The following is a 26,933-nucleotide window of genomic DNA, read 5'->3' on the forward strand; positions in this document are numbered from 1 at the left end:
ACTGGCCAATCCAATAGTACTGACGAAGTCGTTGAGTCAAAATACGGGTTGTCTGCTCCGGAGTCTCATGATCAACAGCGTGCGCTTAGCGATGTGCTCCGAGACACTTGTCCATGCACCAGCATTGTACTCTATGGTCAGATCTGCAGCAAGTCTTCGCCTGTCCTGCTGTACAGAGCGGGTAAGCCTCCACCTTCCGTGATCATGCGTGAATGTCGAACATTTTCTCACCTATTTGTATTTTCACTGTCCTTCACAGCCACGTGAATAAGTCACGAACCAGGTCAGAGAGGCAAGATACACGTCAAATGACATCAGCTGATCCGACGTAACCGCCTCCCAACATGCCTACCTCCCACCATGACTATCCTGCTGCATGCTCATCTAGGAAACGTGTTTTAAACGACTGTAACACGGAAACGGTACGTTTCGAGACATGGGTTCCTGTTCAAAATGTTATCTACTCACTCCTCTCTACAAGTCACAGAAGTTTGTAACGGGAATTTCCGAGCACCCTGGATAGGAGGAAGACACATATAGACGTGTGCCTACAACAAGCTGCCACGATCCAGTGCAATAGCAGACCGTGCTGACCACCCTGGTATATAGAGCAGGCGTCATCTGCGATGAAGAAAACCTGTCAGACGAACTGCAACACCTGAAGGAAGCATTCCGCAAAAATTGGTACAGTAAAGTGTAGATTAGTGGGGCATTCAAGAATATACAAGAAGTTGGAATCCACGAAGAGGAAGAAGAAGACAAGACATCCGCTTTCCTTCGTACTTGGGACTGCTCTCGGCCAAAATTGCGAGGCTACTTAAAAAATATAAAATGAAAACCCCCCTTGCTACCCCTGTCCTCCGTAGTGATCATACACCATATTAAGAACCATAGCGCGCCGTTTGTATTGTTCAGGAGGCCATCATGAGTAGCGTTGACATGAATGTAATAATCGTCTTTGTATAGAAGTGCCAACTCTGTTCGTGTCATTGCAGAACCTAACCCCTGATCCGTGTCTGCTGTGTTGTGTCTTCGCTTGTCACCGAAGAGATTTAAGGGAGTCGCTTCTTTCTCTAATGTAGCCGCCAATTGAACAAGAGCTCTTTTCACCGTGTGGGCACACTCCACAGTGATTGGCAGAGTATAAATGTATCCGCATTTCTAGATTTCAGGCAACAGTTGCTTGACGGTCACCACGCGGCCAGATGGAGCTGAAATCTCTGTTAGAAAGATAGCTAGTTTTGACATCCTGTCAATTGCCCATCGGCAGATTCAAATACGTAAGAGGATGCGGCAGTTTCCCTCCGTGTAATCAATGGGCATTCTTCATAAGATGGTCACGTAAAGTAGTCCATCTCTCATACAGTAATAATTAGGATCATCTCTCACATTTTTTCTTATCCTCAGTTATTTGATAAAATAGGCACTCACATTTCATTGCGACGGCCATGGATCAGAAAAAGATGAGACCAGAATGAACTACACACCTGTGTCTTTTCACGTTCTAAATTTGTTAAGTTAGGAATTGTCCTGAATGCTAGTAATTTTAACTCTTTCAGTATTTTAACATCAATATTTGCTCGTTGCTCTGTTAATATAAATCTACCTCTGTACTGAGAGTACACATATCTCTTCGTTCTATATTGGGCTCTCGATTTTTGTTGTTGTTACTGTATTTGTTCTCCATAACTAAAGACATTATAAATAGAAAATTCAGTCTTACAGTAAGTGGCAAAATCCGATGTTTGACACACAGCGACTGAATCAATTCGATAATCATTGTCGTTCATTTGTGATTTTCGGGTATATAGGGTGGTCCACTATCGTGACCGGGCCAAATATCTCACGAAATAAGCGACAAACAAAAAAATTGCAAAGAACGAAACTTGTCTAGCTTGAAGCGGGAAACCAGATGACGCTATGGTAGGCCCGCTCGATGGCGCTGCCATAGGACAAACGGATATCAACTGCGTTTTTTAAAATAGGAACCCCCATTTTTAATTACATATTCGTGTAGTACGTAAAGAAATATGAATGTTTTAGTTTTTCGCTTTGTGATAGATGGAGTTGTAATAGTCACTTACGCCACACAAATAGCCCTCAAGTGTACATCTATCCACGAAACGTGGACGTAAGCAGAAACACAGCTCCACTTAAAAAGAAACCACACAGCAATTAAATTTTTGTAATTTTTTGTATTTATGGTGCGTAAACTTCAGAACTCAATAATCAGTCATCAAAGGCCATGCATCTCTCAAAAATTTGCGAGAAAATCAACTTTCAAGATTTCCGAGAGTTTTTAATATCTTAAATGAGGGTCTTTTTTCTTTCGATGGGCCTATTGGCTCTGTGGTAGAATGCTCGCGTGCCACGTAGGTGGCTCTGGTTCAATTCCTGGCTGTGAAGTGTAAAATCAATTTAATTTGTAGTGTTTCTTTTAATTTAAAGAATCCTTACTAACAATCTTTTATAAAATATTGGTAATTAAGTTTTTGTATTTGCTACGAAAATTTTATCTTTGTTTGAGACACGTAATTAGAAATAAAAAGATGTGCATCTGTCATAAAAATGGCAATTATATGTGTTAATTAGCATATATTCAGTGAATTTTATATTTAAAATCTTAGACATTCGAACTGAACAGAAGAAAAACGGAAAAAGTAATGACCACAAAACGAGGCTTGATGGAACGTTCGAGTGATAAGCAGTCTCGAGCGCTACTGATTTTTTCGATATTTATGTCTATCATGCTTCACTAAATGCTCGTAAAAAATGCACCTTGTTTCAAAATTTAACCTTGCGGTACAGGTGGGTATTCCACCACAGAGTCACACTGTCTGTCGAAAACTCTACCTTACTTTCGCGTGTTAAATGCTCTCAGAAACTTCAAAGTCGATTTTCTAGATAATTTGTTACAGTTGTATCGACATGTTTCAGGGAACTGATGTCTTAGTTCTTGACTTCACGTACCATAAATATAAAAAATTAGAAAAAAACGATTGCTATGTGGCCTCGTTGGTTCAAAATGGTTCAAATGGCTCTGAGCACTATGGGACTTTACATCTGAGGTCATCAGTCCCCTAGAACTTAGAACTACTTAAACCGAACTAACCTAAAGTCATCACACACATCCATGCCCGAGGCAGGATTCGAACCTGCGGCCGTAGCGGTCGCGTGGTTCCAGACTGTAGCTCCTAGAACCGCTCGGCCACAGAGGCCTGCCCTCGGTGGTAGTCAGAACCTCGACATAATATTGCAGTACCTCAACAGAGGACTGTGTTGCGAGATACTCACGACACCTCTACAGGCGCCGCCAAGAGGTTCCAAACTGGATGTTATACAAGTGATGTCAGTCACCATTCACTGGATCTAGGACTATGCTAGTGTTAAAGACAGAACAGTGCAAGTGAACACTGACCTATATTGCATCGCACAATCTTCACACTCCAGCTAAGTAGTTTAAAAATTCTTTCGCTAAATCATTGCAAGATGTTGCCAATCTGTATTGCCATCTATTTTTTCCATAGCTGTTGCCTAGCCTTATTTGTCCCAGTGACGGGGCTGTATAGTTGCTGCATGTAAGCTGGTGATCTCATAACAGCAACTATTTTCGGTGGCAGGGATCCAAGTGCGTTTGGTAAATACAATAATTCTTCAGAGTAACTACAGTCCGATTAAAACTACTTTATAGCTGACATTTCATGCGTTGGAACTGGTTTCCTCCTATCAGGACGCTCAAGGTCGCACCAAAACTGTTCGCTGTTGCCAAACTGCCACTACAGTTGGTCAGTTCACTTCCAATTATTTGTCCAGCTTTCTTTCTTCCTGTGTTTGGATCCCAAATCTGGTCCTTTTATTTCGTATTCCATCACACATGATAAACACAACTAAACCACACATAAACAACACATACACAAAGATTCTAATGAAATATACACGTTTCATCCAAAGCACCAACCAAACACTACTCGATCCTTTCGCACAAAACGCCATTCAGTATCACATGTACATTTATTATAATCACAGAGATGGGCTTACATCAGATCAGTTTCGCATGACACTAAGTGAAGTCGAATTTTTGGAGCCTGCAATTCATCGTTGCGACTGAGTCACTAGACTCATAAATAAAACTTTGTGGTGGCATTAATATTTCGCCACAGAGTTGCGGCTAAAGAAACGAGAGTATTGCGTTATAACGTCAAGGACTCGTAAATCTGATGAACAGGTTTTGTTGTTTATTCCTTGGTCGTTTAGTCGTTGCTAGTATGTAAAAGAAGGTAGCATGTTAGGTTATCTCGTGCCTTGTTATTCTCACTTATCGTAACTGGAAGAAAGTAACTACCAAAATCTCCAACCACGTGGTAGCGGAGCGTAGTGGTTAGCGCATATACCTGATGTGTAGCAGATCATGGGTTAGATTTTACACAAACACCACGAATTTTTCTTTTATTTCTAAATCTAATCAAAAGACTTGGATTACAACTTTTATTCAATGAATTCATTTAAATATTTTTTTTATTTCAAAAACTTCGGCGCGTCATTTTCATATCGTACTCACTTTTTTGTTCTTTCTTACTTTTCTTCCTATCTTTCCTTTTCGCTTGGTATCTGCCTATATCACCCGTAATCTGCTACCGAGTGGCAACCAGGACTGCACATTGGTTGGTAATGCGACATGTCGTGCACCCTAAGTGACCATAGTCTCATGTAACCAAGATAACGAAAAACTGCAGTTTGCTTTCAGCACTGTGTCGTGTGACTAGACCGTTCTCCGGGCGCCACTTGACGCCACTTCGACTAATCCCGCACGGCTGTATTGTGAAAAGGAATGATCCCATAACACTCCCCTGTGGCACGCCAGAGGATACTTTAACGTCTGTAGACGTCTCTCAATTGAGAACAACATGCTGTGTTCTGTTTGCTAAAAACTCTTCAATCCAGCCACTTTGTTTATCAGGCGACAGTGCGGAACTGTATCGAACGCCTTCCGGAAGTCAAGGAAAATGGCATATACCTGGTAGCCTGTATCTAATATAATAAGATAATAAGAGTATAATAAGAGTACAAACTACCATCAGTGTCTAGTTTGAAAGAAATGAAGACCAAGGTCCCACAGAAGATGTGCAACAAAGAGCAGAGAAGATTCGCTGGAGTCTGCTCACATTGACAAGCGACTGCGCATCGTCTAGTGTGATGTCTCCCTCCCCAAAGTAGAAGTCATGGAGCTCCCGCGTGGCGTTTATCCGCTCCTCCTCCGTTGGCAGATGGATGTCCGGCGCCGTGGCGACCTCGAACTTCTCGTTGAACGTTCTCAGGACTTCCGGCTCTGTCAGGTAGCCGTCACCTGTAGATCAGAGGACGGGTACAGTACACTGTTCATATTAGCTTCAGAGAAAAAATAATTGGGAGCAAGTTCGATACGTTGTATTTTTTTTTTTTAACATTCACACGCAACTTCGTTTCTGCACAGAAATTCGCAGACATCTGGCCTTATCTAAAGTATTTTAGAGAGAGTGAAAGTACGACTGCTTTTTCACCCTCCGATCGGTCGCGAAGTGGGAATCACAGTTAAAACCAAAAATGTTTTATTTGCCACATTAGCTACAACCTTCCAACTGCTTCTCTAAGTAGTCGCCGCCCTGACTTAGACATTTGTCGTAGCGTAGTACCTTCGTCATAGAAAGCAGCCACCTGCGCTTTCCGTCAATCTCCTGCGCTGGTCTACAGTTCGCTGTGTTTGCCAAAATGATGTTCTCACAGACAGCGGTTCATGTGCGCAGAGACGAATATCAGAGGGAGCCAAATCCGAGCTGTATGATGCGTGGTCAAACATTTCCCATCGAAAACGCTGGAGAAGTGTCGCTGTTCCACCAGCAGTGTGCCGCCGAACATTCTCATGAAGAAGGAAACACATGCAATTACGTTATGTAGGCTGCACGAAATGAGGTGGAGCCCCTCAGTACCACTTCGCACGTCGTGGGGTACTCTACGTACTCACTGCATGCTCAGAATTGAAAATTGCGACGTGACGCGGTCGAGGCGAGGCGAGGCGAGAGAGAGAGAGAGAGAGAGAGAGAAAGAGAGAGTTTATGCTTTTGTATTCCGGTATAGCTCTGGATTAAATTCAACCTAACATGGTATGTATACGACACAGTATTAGAACACCATTATCGTAAGGGGACGACACCCAATGGATCCTCTACCGAACGGGATGGCTCAGTGATTAGTACACTGGACTCGCATTCGGCAGGACGACGCTTCAGACCCGTGTCCCGCCATCCTGATATAGGGTTTCCGTAATTTCCCTAAGTCGTTCCAGGTAAACACAGGGATGGTTCCTTTGAAAGTGCATGGCCGAATTCCTTCCCCACCCTTGACAAAACCCGAGCTTCTGCTCTATTTCTAATGACCTCGATGTCGACGGGACGTGAAACCCTTCCCTCCCCATGAGCCCCTATTTGTGAGAGGAGGTCAAAAACTGGTGACGTACGGTCATAACTCTAGAACGTCCTGAATAATTTGAATCAGATCTAGTTTAAGTTGTAAAAAAAAGTCGTACTGGACGCCTGTGACCATTATGTGAATACTGATCACGCCTTTTTCACCGATTTTTGGCCTCTGAAAATAAGTGTCCGCAGTTCTCTTGAAATTTCGAGCCAGATTAAAACTGTGTGCTAGACCGAGTCTAGGACACAGGACCTTTGTCTTTAGCAGGTAAGGGCTTTACCAGCTCAGCTACCCAAGCACGGTGCACGATCCGTCCTCACGGTTTTACTTCGGCCAATATCTCATCTCCTACTTTCAAAACTTCACAAAAAACCTCTTGCGAAACTTGCAGGACTAGCACTTCTGGAAGAAGGATACTGTGGAGACAACGCTTAGCCATAGTCTGGGAAATGTTTCCAGAATTAATTTTCATTCTGCAGCGGAGTGTGCGCTAACGTGGAACTTCCTGGCAGGCTAAAGCTGTGTGCCGGACTAGACTCGAATTCGGAACTTTTACCTGTTCACACATAACACTCGAGTGTGAATACGTTAAAATGTGCATAACAATTCATAAACTGATTATTTTTTTCATATGTTACTGTGATATATTTCTGTAACGTTATTTTGTCAAATACAGTTTTGAGGAGAAAACAAATTTTGTCCGAAAAAGTCAAAGGTCCCGAGTTCGAGTTTTAATCTACCAGGAAGTTTCATATCTGCGCACACTCCGCTGCAGAGTGAGAATTTTTCATTTATGCGTTTCGGGCATAGTCTCTGCTCAGAATATCTGGCAAAAGCATCACCAATTGTCATAAAAGTGAAAACACAACATCTGAACAACATTACAATTAACGTAGTGTCAAAACAGTTTACTTACCAGACAAAAGAAGACTTCACAAAGGATATGATGTCACATAATTTCAGTCTTGACATTGCTGCTCAACTGACAGGGTGTATTAGGGGTTGAACCGGGTACTAGAACGACAGAGAGGCTTCGCCCGCCATAGAACCTCAGTGGTTCACAACCCCAGAACAGGCTACAGCATTCCACTCACCCCTCCGCCGCCCCACGCCGAATCCAGGGTTATTGTGCGTTTCGGCCGCCAGTGGACCCCCCCCCCCCCCCCCCCCTGGGAATGTCTCATACCAGACGAGTGCAATCCCAAATGTTTGCGTGTTTGAGGAATTATGGTGTACGTGTACGTGGAGACAGTGGTTGCGCAGCAATCGCCGACATAGTGTAACTGAGGCGGAATAGGGGGGACTAGCCCGCATTCACCGAGGCAGAAAGAAAACCGCCTTAAAAACCATCCGCAGGCTGGCCGGCACACCGGACCTCGACACTAAGCCGCCGGGCGGATTCGTGCCGGGGACCGGCACGCCTTCCCGCTAGAGTAGCAGTGTGTTAGACCGCGCGGCTAGCCCGGCGGGCAACTGACTGGGTACTGCCATTAGAAAAACTATGTATTGTTACAAGTCACCTGGTGGCGTAGTGGTAGTGGCGTTGGGATGTTGGAAAGGTCAACAGAGCGTTATTAACAAAAATATTCGCAGAACACGATATAGCAGTGACCTCCTGAAGAAAAATTAAAAATTACAGTTTAGAGTAGACAAACAGAAATACATCACGAAATCATTTGATCTGGGTAAGGGATGAAGGGAAGTGACGGAAGGAAGGACAGAAGGGTTGCTTCGTGATCTCAACCATTCTAAGAAGGAACAGCCTGCACAAAATTTTATCTCAGTACTGTTTTAAGTATTTATCACTTTGTCACCAACTTTATCTCTAACGATGATTGTATGGATTCCATATCATGAACGTGTTTAACCTGGCTCTCTATGCTCTTCCACGAGACCCTAAAGGCAGTATATACCAGCGCCCATGTGATGTCGATACATTTCCGTACTATCGCTTAGTGAAGAAAATATCAGCGTATAAAATATTAGTTCATGTTTGTAATTGGATTGAGGAATTCCCAGCAACTAGAAGTCAGTATATAATTCTTAACGAGCATAAACCTCTTGACGTAAAACTTCTGGCATATCTCAAGAGAATATTATAAGACCATTTCTGTTCATATTATACACTGTAGTCCAAAATTAAAGCTGTTTCCCCGCCCTATGTCTAATTCACGATGTAATCGTACAGGGTGTTTCAAAAATGACCGGTATATTTGAAACGGCAATAAAAACTAAACGAGCAGCGATAGAAATACACCGTTTGTTGCAATATGCTTGGGACAACAGTACATTTTCAGGCGGACAAACTTTCGAAATTACAGTAGTTACAATTTTCAACAACAGATGGCGCTGCAAGTGATGTGAAAGATATAGAAGACAACGCAGTCTGTGGGTGCGCCATTCTGTACGTCGTCTTTCTGCTGTAAGCGTGTGCTGTTCACAACGAGCAAGTGTGCTGTGGACAACATGCTTTATTCCTTAGAACAGAGGATTTTTCTGGTGTTGGAATTCCACCGTCTAGAACACAGTGTTGTTGCAACAAGACGAAGTTTTCAACGGAGGTTTAATGTAACCAAAGGACCGAAAAGCGATACAATAAAGGATCTGTTTGAAAAATTTCAACGGACTGGGAACGTGACGGATGAACGTGCTGGAAAGGTAGGGCGACCGCGTACGGCAACCACAGAGGGCAACGCGCAGCTAGTGCAGCAGGTGATCCAACAGCGGCCTCGGGTTTCCGTTCGCCGTGTTGCAGCTGCGGTCCAAATGACGCCAACGTCCACGTATCGTCTCATGCGCCAGAGTTTACACCTCTATCCACACAAAATTCAAACGCGGCAACCCCTCAGCGCCGCTACCATTGCTGCACGAGAGACATTCGCTAACGATATAGTGCACAGGATTGATGACGGCGATATGCATGTGGGCAGCATTTGGTTTACTGACGAAGCTTATTTTTACTTGGACGGCTTCGTCAATAAACAGAACTGGCGCATATGGGGAACCGAAAAGCCCCATGTTGCAGTCTCATCGTCCCTGCATCCTCAAAAAGTACTGGTCTGGGCCGCCATTTCTTCCAGAGGAATCATTGGCCCATTTTTCAGATCCGAAACGATTACTACATCACGCTATCTGGACATTCTTCGTGAATTTGTGGCGGTACAAACTGCCTTAGACGACACTGCGAACACCTCATGGTTTATGCAAGATGGTGCCCGGCCACATCGCACGGCCGACGTCTTTAATTTCCTGAATGAATATTTCGATGATCGTGTGATTGCTTTGGCCTATCCGAAACATACAGGAGGCGGCGTGGATTGGCCTCCCTATTCGCCAGACATGAACCCCTGTGACTTCTTTCTGTGGGGACACTTGAAAGACCAGGTGTACCGCCAGAATCCAGAAACAATTGAACAGCTGAAGCAGTACATCTCATCTGCATGTGAAGCCATTCCGCCAGACACGTTGTCAAAGGTTTCGGGTAATTTCATTCAGAGACTACGCCATATTATTGCTACGCATGGTGGATATGTGGAAAATATCGTACTATAGAGTTTCCCAGACCGCAGCGCCATCTGTTGTTGACAATTGTAACTACTGTAATTTCGAAAGTTTGTCTGCCTGAAAATGTACTGTTGTCCCGAGCATATTGCAACAAACGGTGTATTTCTATCGCTGCTCGTTTAGTTTGTATTGCCGTTTCAAATAGACCGGTCATTTTTGAAACACCCTGTACGAACTCTCAACCAGAAGTCCGTTCGATGGTGTTCTGCGCGGAAGATGGCATTCCAGTCAACGGACAACCGTGCCAACGATGATGTCAGGGCACCTACGAAACTAGGTAGTGTTGCCGGGTAGCCCGATATCCACAATCGCTGTGTACACAGTCACAGGCGGTGCAGGATGGCTCAGAGAAGATTCCTACCAGACTCTCTGCAGTGGAAGGCCATACAAAGAAAGGAAGCAGGACAGTCGCAAACTGATTTGGCCTCATGTCTTAATGTGAATCGTTCTTTGTTCCTCGGATGTGGCGACAGTTTATAGAGACCGAAACTGTATCCCGAAGACCAAGGCAGGGCGACCACGTGTGACTTCAGAAGAGATGACCGTATTTTCGTTGTAAGGGCAGGATAGTACCGACTTAATTCTGCACGGCAACTGGCATATGACCTCGCAGCATCTACTGGACGTGCTGTATCGAGGTAAACGGGTTTGCAGAAGGCTTCAGCAGAACAGCCTTTATTGTCAGAGACCTGTTGTATGTGTACCTCTTATGCGTCTTCACAGTGGAATACGTCTAGAATGGAGTCATCAACATGCCACTTGGACACTCTAACAGTGGACTGGAAAGTGATTCTCGAGGGATTCGCACGTAGAGGGAATGTGGAACACGATTTCGGGACCCAAATATTGTGGAAGGAGACTGGTATCGTGGAGGATCCCTAATATTGTAATAGTTACCTCTAGAACACCTCTTCACGAAATTATACGGGTGAATCGGCAAGGTCTAACTGCTCTCCGGTATCGTGACGAGATCTTGGGATCTCGTTTGCGGTTGTTGCGAGGTGCCGTGGGCCCAGACTTCTTACTGGTGGACCACAATGCTCGACCTCATATAGCACAGGTGGTTGATTTTTCTTGGAAACGGAAGATGTTGCATGCATGGCGTCGCCTGCTCGCTCTCCCGATTTGAACCCCATATACGAGTAGCATGCCTGGAATTCACTAGGAAGACGGTTTGCATCAAGTCAGCATCCACCAACCACTCTCCAAGATTGTGAGCAGTTCCTAAAGAAAGAATGGGCGTTATTGCCTCAACACGAGACTAGTGACATCATTCGCAGCATGGCCCGTCATTGTCTGGTCTGTGTATTGCTGCCAGAGGTAGCCAGACCCCATACTGAGCACATTAACCAGTTGTCGGAATGTGTGTGCAAATCCCTTAAGTTGGAAAAAAACGAAGAACATTTTTGTCAATTCTGTATTTTGAAGGGTGGGACACTGAAACTCATGGGAGTACCTCTTTTTTAGGCTAATATCAGTGTCCAATGATTCAACTTTGAATCAAATTTAGCTTAATGAGAAGTTCAGGCAGGCAGTTAATAGAAATATTAAAATATCACTAGATTTTCATAAAAGTGCAGTGAAAAATAATGTTAGCATGTCACGAGATTCTCGTAAAATCACAGTGAAAAATAATGTTAATATATTTCATCAAAATATCAGAGGATTAAAAAATGAAGTAGGTGAGCTTCTTGTTCGTTTATACGATTTGTAAACTAAGGGGCTGTGTGAATATCATATAATCACAGGTATGGAAAACGTAAATGTAAGAGGGTAAATGCTTTCAGCACATGTAAGTAGAAAAATGGCTCTGAGCACTATGGGACTTAACATCTATGGTCATCAGTCCCCTAGAACTTAGAACTACTTAAACCTAACTAACCTAAGGACATCACACAACACATTTAAGTAGAGACACTATGGAAAGAGGAGGGGGTTGCCATATATGTTAAAATCTGTCATAGTTTGAAAAATTTGGAAACTAAGAAATTTTGTGTAGGGCAACATATAGAAGCATGTGCGTGCGATCTTAAACTAAATAATGGTAATTCTATAACATTAGCCGTGTACAGGTCCCCATTGGAAAATTTTCAGCTATTTTTGAAAAACTTGGAATATTTGTTGTGCTATCTGTCAGACAGAGGGAAGAAAATGATTGTTTGTGGGGATTTGAATGTAGATTTTCTGTAAGAGTGCGATAGAAATATTGGCACTGAAGTATTATTTGGTTCTTTCAATTTGACGTCAGTTACTGATTTTTCTACTTGGATGGTACAGGAAAGGACCGCAGTGATAGACAATGTTTTTATAGATCAAGATAAATTTAATCAAATAAATACTTTTTCTGTTAAGAATGGTCTGTCTGATCATGATGAACAGCTTTGTACAATATATGACATAACTCCATATAGTAACGCAAAACAGTCCTCCAAAATAGTGCGTTCAATTAACAATATAACAATTGAAAATTTTAGGGAAAGCTTGTGACAGTTAGACTGGGATGAGGTGTACAGCGAACCTGGTGCTAATTTAAAATTTAACCTACTTCATGATACGTTTCTGAGTATATTTGAAAACTATTTCCCTAATAAGGAAGTGAAATATAATTGTATGAAACCATCTACAAAATCATGACTTACTAAAGGGATGAAAATATTTGTAAACAGAAGAGGGAAATGTAGCTTATAGCTATGAGGAGAAATGATACAGAAATATTGAAACATTATAGAAACTACTGCACTGTATTAAGAAAAGTTATTAAAAGTCCAGAATTATACGCATTACATCTGAGATTAGCACATCTGATAATAAAATTAAAAGGGAAACAGACAACTGAGAGCACAGGAAAACCGTATTTTTCTCAAACTCAGTGAAGAGATTGTTAACAAAAAGTAAGACGTAAAAACATTTTAATGATCATTTTTTAAGTCTTGTAGAGAAAATAGGATCCAGCTATTCATCATAAAATGCAAGGCAATATATGGAAGAGGCAGTACCTATGCAATTTGTTAAAATTGAAATTCAACTCACCTAACCTACAGAAATTAGGAAAATAATAAATTCACTCAAAGGTAAAAGCTCACACGGAATTGATGGCATTTCTAACAGAGTACTAAAAGCTTGTTCACAACAGATGAGTAGTTTTCTCAGCCATATATATATATATATATATATATATATATATATATATATATATATATATATATATATATATATATATATATATATATATATCAGCTCACCGAAATAGGGCATTTCTTCAGATAAATTCTAATATGCTACTGTTAAACCGTTGCATAAAAAAAGTGGATAGGTTGATGCTAACAACTATGGCGATATTTCACTTCTGACAGCTTTATCCAAAGTTATTGAAAAAGTAATGTATGCAGGAGTAGCATAATATATTTTTGTAAAAATGAAGTACTAACGAAATGTCAGTTTTATTTTCAGAAAAGCTTTTTAATAGAATAAGTTATATATATTTTTTCACTGATCAAATATTAAATGCTTTAAATAACCGAACAGCAACCACAGGAATATTATGCGATTTCTCAAAGGCATTTGACTGTATGAATAATGAAATTCTTCTAGATAAGCTTAAGCATTGTGATATGAATGGGACAGTGCACAAATGGTTTAATTCATAATTAACTGGAAAAACGCAGAAGGTTGAAGTTAACAGTACAGGTAATCTGCAAAAATCAACAGAGTTCTCTAACTTGGGAGGTATCAGGATTCAGTCTTGGGTCCCTTATTATTCTTAATATACATTAATCACTTGCCACGCTATACTCATGAGGACACAAAGCTAGTTGTTTTTGCTGATGATACAAGTATAGTAATCACACCCAACAAACAAGAAACAAGTTAGGAAATTGTAAATATAGTCTTTCAGAAAATCATGAAGTTGTTCTCTGCAAATGGACTCTCACAAAATTTTGAGAAAACACAGTATATGTAATTCTTTACAGCAAATGCCATATCACCACTGATAAATGTAAATATGAACAGAAGACTGTTGCTAAGGCAGAATATACAAAATTTCTTGGTGTGTACATTGATGAGAAATTGAATTGTGAAAACATATTGCTGATCTGCTGAAACGGTTAGGTTTAGCTACTTATGCTGTTAGGGTTACTGCAAATTTTGGTGATAAACATATCAGGAAGTTAGCCTACTATGCCTATTTTCATTCGCTGATTTCATATGGCAGGGTAATTCATCATTAAGAGAAAAAGTATTCTTTGCACAAAAGCGTGTAATGATAATAACCGCTGGATCCCACCGAAGATCATCTTGCAGACATTTATCTAAGTAACTTGGAATATTCACAGTACCTCCTCAATACATACACACATCAAAAAGTTTTGCATCACCCTGGTTCCCAGAACTTCTGAAGATAGCCGTTGACTCTGGATACTGTATCACAGACACAGTCCCTCTGACTGTTCAGAGATGTCACTAAACCTACCCAAAGATGTAAACAACCATGCTTGTGCAGCACCTATTAGATAGAGGGGGTCCGACAGCCTATCAGTTCCAGTCATTCCACCAGGAAGGAGGTACACGGTTCGTGTTGCCTGTAATTCAACCATGTCCAGACAGTCAATATAGTGGCTCGATCGCGTTCGCATTGTTACTTTGTGCCAGGATGGCTCTCAACAAGGGAAGTGTCCAGGTGTGTAGAAATGAACCCAAGCGATGGTGTTCGAGCATGGAGGAGATACAGAGAGACAGGAACTAGGGCTACTAATGCAGTGGATGGCCACTACCTACGGATTATGACTCGGAGGAACCCTGACAGCAACGTCACTATGTTGAATAATGCCTTTCGTGCAGCCACAGTAAGTCTTGTTACAACTCAAGCGGTGCGCAATAGGCTTCATGGTGCTCAACAACACTCCCGACGTCCATGGCGAGGTCCATCTTTGCAACCACGACGCCATGAAGCGCGGTACAGATGGGCCCAACAACATACCGAATGGACCGCTCAGGATTGGCATCACGTTCTCTTCACCGATGAGTGTCAACCATACAATCGTCGGAGACGAGTCTGAAGGCAACCCGGTCAGGCTGAACGCCTTAGACATGCTGTCCAGCGAGTGCAGCAAGGTGGAGGTTCCCTCTGTTTTGGGGTGGCATTATGTGGGGCCGACATACGCCGCTGGTGGTCATGGAAGGCGCCGTAACAGCTGTACGATACGTAAATTCAATTCTCCGACCGATAGTACAACCATATCGACAGCATACTGGCGAGGCATTCGTCTTCATGGACGACAATTCGCCTATCCCCCCCCCCTCCTCCGTGCACATCTTGTGAATGACTTCCTTCAGGATAACGACATCGCTCAACTAGAGTGGCCAGCATGTCCTCCAGACATGAACCCTATCGAACATGCCTGGGATAGATTGAAAAGGGCTGTTTATGGATGACGTGACCCACCAACCACTCTTAGGGATCTATGCCGAATCGCCATTGAGGAGTGGGACAATCTGGACTAACAGTGCTTTGATGAACTTGTGGATAGTATGTCACGACAAATAAAGACATGCATCAGTGCAAGAGGACGTGCTACTGGGTATTAAAGGTATTGGTGTGTACAGCAATCTGGATCACCACCTGTGAAGGTTTGGCTGTATGGTGGTACAACACGCAATGTGTGGTTTTCATGAGCAATAAAAAGGGCGGAAATGATGTTTATGCTGATCTCTATTCCAATTTTCTGTACAGGTTCTGGAACTCTCGGAGCCGAGGTGATGCAAAACTTTTCTTGATGTGTGTATATTCACTTAGTAAATTTGTTATTACTAACCCATCCCAGTTCAAAAATAACAGCCAAGTGCATAGCTACAGCACTGGAAGAAAGGATGATCTTCACTACTCTGGGCTGAATCTGACTTTGGCACAGAAAGGGGTGAATTACGCTGCCGAAAAAATCTTTGGTCTTTTGCCAAATAGCATTAAAAGTCTGACAGATAGCTAACCAACATTTAAAAACAAATTAAAAGAATTTCTGAATGACAATAGATGAATTTTTAGATGTGAAGTAGTAAGTGAAAAAGAAATAATAATATTGTGTAAAGGAAGCTTATGTCAAAGTGACACGTTCCAAATCATTACGAAATGTCATATTCATGATCTATGGAACAAGTATTAAGGTAGTGTATTATAATGTAATGTAACATAAAAAATTCACCATTGGTTGCTTTTTGTCACAATTTTTTATCTCAGTATCAATGCAGTTCCCTAGTATTCAAGATTATTCCAATAAGATGTCCCCCGATGACAAGTGAATATAACCCAGCGTTCGTATTCAAGCTGGTGTTTAATGTGTTCAAAAGGTGTCACACAACTAGTCAGTTAATGATTATGCTTGCAAATATGTATGAAGAAAAATGGTTCAAATGGCTCTGAGCACTATGGGACTTAACATCTGAGGTCATCAGTCCCCTAGAATTTAGAACTACTTAAACCTAACTAACCTAAGGACATCACACACATCCACGCCCGAGGCAGGATTCGAACCTGTGACCGTAGCTGTCGCGCGGTTCCAGACTGAAGCGCCTAGAACCGCTCGGCCACACCGGCCGGCTATGTAAAGAAAAAAATTAGTACTTCATGAAAGGGAACACTCAGAATGAAGGAAAGATATTTGCCAGTTGTAACATAAAGACGTCAAAATTAGAGAAAGCCCATATTTACAGAAATTTTATGACTTCTATTACAAAGATCTTTTCATAATTGTTAAAGACCACAATGTTACGAGTCGCCATCAGCATTGTAAACTGTTTGGGCCTGAGGCTGATGTTACATATTTCTTCCTAAAAGCTATTTTTTCCATCACTAATCGTATTCCCATCTCGACATTTATCTCATTTCCAATACAGATTAGTATTATATATAGGTATTCAGTGGAATTTATTCCATAGGAATGTGAAAGCAAAATCATTAACCTATAATTTAGTTGTTGGTGCTGAAGTTTCTTACGTTTTTATGGTGCTCTGTGTTGCCATTATAACTTCTAATTGGGAAGTAAATATTGTATGAAGTCCAGACACAACGATATTAGTAATTACAAACAAGTCATCACCTTAAAATTATTACCCGAAAATTAATACGTCGACACATGGTTTTAATCAACTATTAAATTTTATACCTCAGCTAATTATTCTGACGTTAATGTTTATTCATGTGTCGTTGATAATTACTGATATGTCAGATGTTCCTTGTGATTTCGAAAAATTTGAGGTGTGAGGTTCTCTTTCACCTGAATGTCCATTGTTGATGGAATCAGTAGTGTCTATGACCAACTAATAATTGCAGAAAAGCCTTGTAGAACGCTCACCGGCCAGGATTCAGGATTCTAAGTCAATGGTCTGAGTCCGACACCTCCACAAAACGTATCCGACAGCAGACTTACGGAATATGAAGAGAACGCCCTCGCCCGAGTCGACTCCAGTGAGAACCGGCACCTTGTTGAAGCGACCCTCTTTGAGTACAGTGATAGGGTGCTCTCTCACAAACGCATCCTCCACGTCTGGTTCGACAACCGGAGCGAAGGCCAAATGCGATAGCTTCACCTTCTCCTGAAACACCAGCCATAAATGCAAATTACTTTGTAAAAAAAATAGAATGAGATTTCATCTATAAAGTAGGTCAAGAACATTATCACAAACTTGTGGTATGCCGCATTGTTTCACATCCTAAGATACATCTAATAGAAATCTATCCATATTGTCCATGTAGTACTACGCGCCTTGAAAGAATGACTTTTTCGAAACCCCGTAATTGTCTCCCATTGCGAAACACAAGTTTGAAATTTGGTTGAAAGGTGCCTACGATCTTCTCCCCTAATGGTGCGTCACTTTCGGGCTCGACGACGGACTCTGATGACACCATCGGAAGTTCCAACCCCTATCTAAAGACGTCGTGAGGCTGCATTCGCATTAAACGTGCTCTGTCAACTTTGGACGGCAGCACGACCGTAAATTAAGCTCTTGTGTACAGTTTGGGGCCTTTAGAAACTGTTCAAAACCATTCGCCGAAATTTGGACGTGACCTGTGGTAGGCAAGGGCACTTATGCATTTTCATCCCTTCTTTTTCGCGCCATCTTGTGGCGTCATCACGGGGGGGAAGGGGGAGGTAGGGATGCACCATTGAGATGTGCGTGAATAAAATGGCAAAGGGTCCCCTCTAACATCCTCAAGTTTGGCAACACCCTGGGTGAGACTCACGCACCTTAGTGGAGCACTTTACAAATGTACCTGTCCAAATCCTCCACTCTGGCTCTTGGAAGCCGTTCAACAGTCATGGTGCACCATACAGATTCTTCATTCTACGATGAATGCCATGTGTCCTCCACCAGCCAAGAAAAGGATAACAGCATGTTGGTCCTGTTTTAAAGCTTTTGGTAGTAACGTCGCCGCATTTAACAAACGTATGACGTAAGGACACGAATGCCACAGTAATCCCTTGCCTATACGTCGGTGCTTATTCACTCGCATTATAGTTGCTCTACGTTGCATATATGCTGCAGGAATGAACCCAAACCGAACCTTTTTTTTTGCCTTTTACGAGGTGTGTGAAAAAAGTAATGAGAAAGATAACACTACGGCGATCTGGCAACGCTGCGTTATTCTATTTGTGTAGACCGTTGTATTCATCCTTCTTAGGTGCTCAGTCCGAGTTTAAGCTCCATACAGCCATTATGTGATTTTTGAGAGCGCAACCAGTGAAGTTGTGTTTTTGTTGTGTGTTATAAAAATGGAACAGTGGAATTTAGAGTAATGCTATGCAATCAAGTTTTGTGTTAAACCTGGGGAATCAGCGAGTGTGAGCTTTGAAAAGTTGAAACAGGCCTATGGCGAACATTCCTCATCAAGAGCACAAGTTTTTTGCTTGTGCAAATCATTTTGGGAAGGCCGAGAACACAGTGAAAATGAACCGCGCTCAGGGAGACCTACAACTTCAACAACCGACGGAAACGTCGAACATATGCGTGCTCTTGTGAGATCAGATCGACGTTTAACAAAAAGCTAACGGGTGACCTGTTAAACATTTTCATCATATATCAAATTTTCACAGAAGTTTTGCACATGCTGCAGGTTGCAATATTATTGGCTCTGAGCACTATGTGACTTAACATCTGTGGTCATCAGTCTCCTAGAACTTAGAACTACTTAAACCTAACTAACCTACGGACATTAAACACATCCATGCCCGAGGCAGGATTCGAACCTGCGACCGTAGCAGTCGCGCGGTTCCGGACTGAGCGCCTAGAACCGCGAGACCACCGCGGCCGGCTAATATTATTGGATTTCAGATACTTTGCAAATGAGATATTTGTCATAAAAGAGAGGAACAGCCATCGGGCTGTAGTTCGTAAAGATATTAAGCATTATAGCGCATGTGTAAAGAGACAAAATATTTTATAATGTGCCCCTACACCAAGACGCGCGTCCAGCGTTAAAATATTTCAAATAAACAGAATACCCGCTGGGCGCAAATATTTAAATCATAGCCACAGCGCTCTATAGCAATAAGCTGCGAAACATTTGAAAGAAAATCCATCATTTGATAAGAAAAAGTTCTAGAGACTTCATTACCCTATTTGTGTGTGGTCGCCGACTTGGTTCAAATGGCTGTGAGCACTATGGGACTTAACATCTCAGGTCATCAGTCCCCTAGAACTTAGAACTACTTAAACCTAACTAACCTAAGGACATCACACACATCCATACCCGAGGCAGGATTCGAACCTGCGACCGTAGCGCTCGCGCGGTTCCAGACTGAAGCGCCTAGAACCGCTCGGCCACCAGCGGCCGGCGGTCGCCGACTTGTAGAGGCGTGTTATGTAGCACCGCTACAAGTTATATTTTATTTAGGGTCAAAAACCATGTGAATCACCAAGAAAAACGCTTCGGTAAACCGTGTGACATTAAAAGTATTTATGGGCACGCCAGAACATACAATTTTTAAGAAATCTCGGACAGACAAAACCAGCGATTTTTGAACTGCTCCATGTGTGAGAAAAACATCAAAAGGTAAGTTTTGTATTCATTGGATATTTGTTAATGTCTACTAGTTTAATGCCTTTGTTCTTTGAGAATATACTGATGCTTCACTTTACAGAAATTCTCTGCTTATTCTTTTCTTTAAGCTCACCATGATTTTTCAGTGTATGTAAGCTTTGTTACAGGTTCGCTCTTCATCGTGGTATCTCGATTGTATTCGGGAAGACATTAATGTGTTCAATTTCCAATCTGATAACATTTTACAAAATTTCACTATTTTGCATTCATTTTCATTTTTTTATTATTCAAATAGGTCCCTTAGGTATTTTCATCGAAGATTCTGATTGCGTGAAGGCAATCCGGGTCGAAGGTCAGTCACGAAACCACCTTCGCGTAATCAAACGTTACGTCTGCTGAACACAATCGGAAACCGACGAATCGGTGATCATCCATTAATTTTTTTCTCTTTCCAAGTCGTACCAAAAAACGGCAAAGCAGAACTGCGGTAAGTATGCAGTCTAGTGTCATAGGTTGCATTCTTTATCTTGTCGGCAAACATTGCCAGATATGATAATATTCTTCTCGGGTGTGCAACCGAAGCATAATGTCATCTTGACACAATATTTCAGCCGTCCACCTGGCCTCCATCTTCAGATGAGATTGCTGGTACACGATCTCGCCGGAACTGACATCCGGCTAGATCGTGTACCAGCACCCTCACCTGAAGATGGAGGCCAGGTGGACCGTTGAAATATTGTGTCAAAATGACGTTATTATCCGGCTGCACACCCGAGAAGAATATTATCAATTATTACGCCGGGAAAGCCTTCGTAGTCACACTGCCAGACATTATCATCATTACTGTTATATTTGATTAAATGTGTGTGAATATCAAAATCTATAACACTAGAAAGTCTGTGGCAAAATGGTGCCGTATATGCTCACAACTGAGCAGAAGGACAGTCAAAGAAATGTATGATTTGAGCTTCTTGAGAAGATTGCCAATGACCACGAATGGTTCAGTTGAGTCATCACAGATGATAAATCCTGGATTTTTTAGTAAGATCGTCAGACAACACGGAAAAGTGAGGAATGGCGCACTGAGACACTTCATCGACCGAAAAAAGTTCGAATGAGCAAATCAAAGATCAAAGCAATGCTGATTTTCTTTTTCGACAGTAGGGGTATAGTGCAGAAAGAATTTGTTCCTCCGGGACAAACTGTCTACTAAGTGATATCCTCTAAAGGCTAAGGAAAATCGTGAAACGAGTGAGACCGAACACTGCGGACAATTGGATGCTGCATCATAACAATGCTCCATGTCACACGGCCACTTCCATCACGGAACTTCTGGCCTCAAAAAGCATTCCTGTTGTTCCACAGACCCTCTGTTCACATGATCTGAGTCTTTGTGACTTTTTCTTTTCACGAAATTCATAAATATCTTAAAATGACCTCATTTTAGGACTCTCAAGAACATTCAAAAGAAGTGTCTGACATGTTGAATGCCCTACTAGATGAAGCCTTTCAGTGTACCTGCCAAGACTGGGAACAACGACTCCGCCGGTATATAGCTGCCGAAGGGAACTACTTTGAAGTGGACAATATTGTTGATTGAAAAAAAAAATAAAAACTTAGGTAGATAAAAATTCTGACTCATTGCTTTTCGCACACAACTGGTATATCATACATTGCAGCTACCTCAAGTCGCAACACTTCACTCCAGCAACGGAGGGTAAACAGCCTGCACGCCCAAGTGAAGCGACTCCGCCGGCAAATTTCAGCGGCCTGGTGCTGAGGTTGCTAGCGCAGCGCAACTACACCACTGCCCATTAAAATTGCTACACCAAGAAGAAATGCAGATAATAAACGGGTATTCATTGCACAAATATATTATACTAGAACTGACATGTGATTACATTTTCACGCAATTTGGGTGCATAGATCCCGAGAAATCAGTACCCAGAACAACCACCTCTGGCCGTAATAACGGCCTTGATACTCCTGGGCATTGAATCAAACGGAGCTTGGATGGCGTGTACAGGTATGCAGCTTCAACACGATACCACAGTTCACCAAGAGTAGTGACTGGCGTATTGTGACAAGCCAGTTGCTCGACCACCATTGACCAGACGTTTTAAATTGGTGAGAGACCTGGAGAATGTGATGGCCAGGGCAGCAGTCGAACATTTTCTGTATCCAGAAAGACCCTTACAGAACCTGCAACAAGCGGTCGTGCATTATCCTACTGAAATGTACGGTTTCGCAGGGATCGAACGAAGGGTAGAGCCACGGGTCGTAACACATCTGAAATGTAACTTCCACTGTTCAAAGTGCCGTCAATGCGGACAAGAGGTGATCGAGACGTGTAACCAATGGCACCTGGATTCATCCGAAAAAATGACGTTTTGCCATTCGTGCACCCAGGTTCGTCGTTGAGTACACCATCACAGGCGCTCCTGTCTGTGATGCAGCGACAAGGGTGATCACAGCCACGGTCTCCGAGCTGATAGTCCATGCTGCTGCAAACGTCGTCGAACTATTCGTGCAGATGGTTGTTGTCTTGCAAACGTCCCCATCTGTCGACTCAGGGATCGAGACGTGGCTGCACGATCCATTACAGCCACGCGGATAAGATGCCTGTCATCTCGACTGCTAGTGATACGAAGCCTTTGGGATCCAGCAAAGCGTTCCTTATTACCCTCCTGAACCCACCGATTCCATATTCTGTCAACAGTCATTGAATCTCGACCAACGCGAGCAGCAACGTCGCGATACGATAAACCACAATCGTGATAGGCTACAATCCGACCTTTATGAAAGTCGGAAACGTGATGGTACGCATTTCTCCTCCTTACACGAGGCATCACAACAACGTTTCACCAGGCAACCCCGGTCAACTGCTGTTTGTGTATGAGACATCGGTTGGAAACTTTCCTGATGTCAGCACGTTATAGGTGTCGCCAGCGGCGCCAACCTTGTGTGAACGCTCTGGAAAGCAAATCATTTGCATATCACAGCATCTTCTTCCTGTCGGTTAAATTTCGCGTCTGTTGCACGTCATCTTCGTGGTGTAGCAATTTTAATGGCCAGTAGTGTATGTTTCACATTACGCGGAACTGATAGTGCGGAACTTTGTATCACTGGGCTCCAGGTTACTGGGCATTCTGCAGCTTAAACCGAGAGAGTTCCAGTGAGGTTTCGATTGACCGCCAGTTCCAGTTCCAGTTGTAGCCTCCACTACAGATCCAGTCATTGCACCTTAGCCATCTGAAGAGTATCCGCCACTCGTGGACTACACCTGACACTCCACAGCAGTGCCTAAGCTGCGTACTAGTCTGTACCGTACAACCAACTAACTTAGCCTCAGACCATGATTGTCACAGGCTAGGAATATTGTACAACAATCTCTTGAAGATAAATATTTGTGTCTCACTGGATAAGAAATGTGTTTTTGGGAATGGAGTTGTCATTTCCCTAGTTGTGATTGTAGACAAGTATGCCTGATATCTGATTGGGAGTACTGCCCTTGGCCGGCTGCTGTGACCGAGCCGTTCTAGGCGCTGCAGCCAGGAACCGCGCTGCTGCTACGGTCGCAGGTTCGTATCCTGCCTCGGGCTTGGATGTGTGTGATGTCCTTAGGTTGGTTAGGTTTAAATAGTTCTAAGTCTAGGGGACTGATGACCTCAGATAAGTCCCATAGTGCTTGGAGCCATTTGAACCATTTATTGAGTATTGCCATTGTTTACACTCACATCAGTGACAATTCGGGGTTTGTTGTCAACATTCTATGGTATCGACAAAGTGTATCTACAACATGCATGTCACGATAATAATGTTTGTAACTGGTTGTGTTTGTCACTCTCACAGATCCCTGCTTACTAACGAACGTCAACCACATTTTACACACCACTGATTGTAATACCTCATTACGTATACATCAGAGACAACAACGGCAGAGTTATCGACTCAAAGATCTTTGAACGTTCGTTTGTATGTCATGGAAAAATCTAAAAATAATCTGTGTACAATGTTTGTATCTATTGAGATTTTCAGAAGCATAATATTCACTGATGTACAGTATCATCCCACATACACAGACCTTAGTCACCATTCAAATCCTCATGACAAAAAAATCAACTTAGAAAAAAAACTCATACAGGACGTCGTCACTAAGAGACGTCAGGCGTATTTTCTCTAATTTTTCTGTATGTATCTGAAATTTCGGTTTTGCAGTGCGTAGCTGGGGCCAACCAAAACAAATACTTCTTATCGCGTCTTTCAAGCGAAGCCCAGCGTTGAGGGAAAATATTGATTTGTTTTGCGTTACGAATAAAAGGATTTTTAAAGGGGAATCTTATGTTCCAATTTGATAGAACGGTTCAAAATTACTCTTGCGTGATATTAGTTTTATCTACATTTATTAACTGGTGCAGTAAAACACCAAGAATAACCAGCACTCCAGCAGCTACAGTGCCGCCCTGGCCTGCACTGACTGCCACCGCCATTAGGACGTTCCTTATTTTCCCACCAAAATCTTTCTTTTCGAAAAATTTCATGCTCATCCTTTAAATATTTTCTCTTGGGTTACATCTACTATGGGAAAAAATTCATCTCAGTGGGATGACACCCTTGTCGACTAGAGTGACATGTTTTAACATCAGAATTTTAGATTTCGTAATTTTTCGTTAGTGTAATAGGTAGTAATGCCTGGATAGAATGAAAATTAAACGCCTTTTTATGTCTCAGGATCCGTTTAATGTTTTCTTTTCAGTGATTCTTTCTTGCCATCTAGTTACAGTGTACGATGTTCTTGAACGCAACAAAATACAAATTCTTTTTGCGCCACGTCTACAGTCAATAGTCCGTCTAAATCTTGCGTTAATTTAATGCACGTTTCTGCAGAGTCAGTAACAACTTACAAGTCCTTAACTATCATTTTACTATCCAAATCTGAGGTGCTGATCATCCCTGTCGAGGGGCATTCTTGAATAAAATTAGTGTTCATGATCTTCAGGCAAGAGAACAGACCTCTGCTCTTGATTGACACGAAGTCTCTGAAGTGAAGATGAGAGTGCATTAGGACAATGTAATTAGCGAATTAAAATCACTAATAAATGGTAATTAGAATAATACTAAACTCAGTGCACTCAAGTCGGCCGGGGTTATATTGTTTCGATCTCAGCAGAATTTTATATATATATATATATATATATATATATATATATATATATATATATATATATATATATATATATATAATAGAGAGAAACATCCCAGGTGGGAAAAATATATCTAAAAACAAAACTGCTGTAACTTACCAAACGAAAGCGTTGGTATGTTGATAGAGACAATAACAAACACAAACACACACACCAATTGCAAGCTTTCGCAACCCACGGTTGCTTCATCAGGAAAGTGGGAAGGAGAGGGAAAGACGAAAGGATGTGGGTTTTAAGGGAGAGGGTAAGGGGTCATTCCAGTCCCGTGAGCAGAAAGACTTACCTTAGGGGGAAAAAGGGACAGGTATAGATTCGCACACACACACACACACATATCCATCCGCACATATACAGACACAAGCAGACATATGTAAAGGCCAATATCTCTGATGGTGTCTGTATACATGTGGGTGTGTGTGTGTGTTTGAGGCTTACGGGCGCTAAACAGCGGGGTCTATATACGTGCGGATGGATATGTGCATGTGTGCGCGAGTGTCTACCTGTCCCTTTTTCCCCCTAAGGTAAGTCTTTCCGCTCCCGGGACTGGAATGACTCCTTACCTTCTCCCTTAAAACCCACATCCTTTCGTCTTTCCCTCTCCTTCCCTCTTTCCTGATGAAGCAACCGTGGGTTGCGAAAGCTTGAAATTGGTGTGTGTGTTTGTGTTTGTTATTGTCTCTATTATCATACCAACGCTTTCGTTTGGTAAGCTACAGAGTCTTTGTTTATATATATACTTAAGTCGAAAAATAAGGGACACCCTAACCGCCAAGCAGCAGAGCTGCTTCGTCGCTGCTGCAGTACCGGCTATTTTTGGTGTTTTACTGTCCCTGTTAATATGTATGTCGATAAAACAGATATCGCACTATACTAATTTGGAACCGGTTTATCGAATGACCTCGTAAAATTTCGCATTAAAAATCATTTTGTTTGCAACGCTAAACAAACTGACGCTTATCGTCGACACTGAATGTCTCATGAAATACCGACAAGAGCCATATTTGCTTGGGTGGATTCCAGTGACACACGGCAGGAACGAGACTGTAGATGGTTGCTGAAACATCACAGAAAATACGCCTGAACGACTTAGGAGGGAGGGTCGGTATAAAAAGTTACAGACTACGCTGAAGCTTATGTAAGGGAGGAACGAGAAGGTTCTTCACAGAATTGCCGAGGAAATGACTGTTTGGAAGAAACTAGAAGAAAGTACAGCGTTAGTTAGGACATTAGGGATTAGCTTCCATCAGTACCTAACCGGTCGGAGAACTGATGTTCCAAACAGGATGCTAGACCTCCTGGGACGTCAGTGGGCCCAACGACAGCCAGCGCTGCGCATCCTGGCTGCCAGCTATACTCACGTCGTCAGTGAGGATCTCGTTGCCGCGGTCGACGAGGTCGCTGGCCTCCTGCGCCCTGAGGAAGGCCGCCAGCTCCTGGGAGTCGTTGGTCTGCAGGCCGAGCAGCGCACCCAGTCGGAAGGCCATGTCGCGGGCGTTGGGGAAGATCCCCCACGGTGACACCGACTGCCCGTTCTGGATGATCACCCCGCGGAACAGACCTGCGCACACGTTCGGCTTCTAAGGCAGCAGCTGCTTCACCCCAAACGACATAGTCCAAATTATCCCTGCAACCCACATCGGAAGTCAGCATATGTCGAAACAAATTTATTAACTCGACACCAAACT

At 42.6% G+C, this 26,933-nt stretch overlaps 1 protein-coding gene across 1 annotated transcript in view; it reads right to left on the minus strand.

Moving 5' to 3' along the window:
• The window catches only part of LOC126198498 (venom carboxylesterase-6-like), a 109,365-nt gene that overhangs the window by 21,829 nt on the left and 60,603 nt on the right, over positions 1–26,933 (minus strand). Inside the window, exons 5-7 of the mRNA XM_049934872.1 lie at positions 26,607–26,806; positions 17,433–17,598; positions 5,163–5,344 (exon numbers count right to left, since the gene is read on the minus strand). Of these exons, the coding sequence (XP_049790829.1) occupies positions 5,163–5,344; positions 17,433–17,598; positions 26,607–26,806 (548 nt within the window). The remainder of the gene's footprint in view (positions 1–5,162; positions 5,345–17,432; positions 17,599–26,606; positions 26,807–26,933) is intronic.

Source organism: Schistocerca nitens, chromosome 8 (assembly GCF_023898315.1).
Source record: "Schistocerca nitens isolate TAMUIC-IGC-003100 chromosome 8, iqSchNite1.1, whole genome shotgun sequence".
In the NCBI taxonomy this organism is placed as follows: Eukaryota; Metazoa; Arthropoda; class Insecta; order Orthoptera; family Acrididae; genus Schistocerca; species Schistocerca nitens.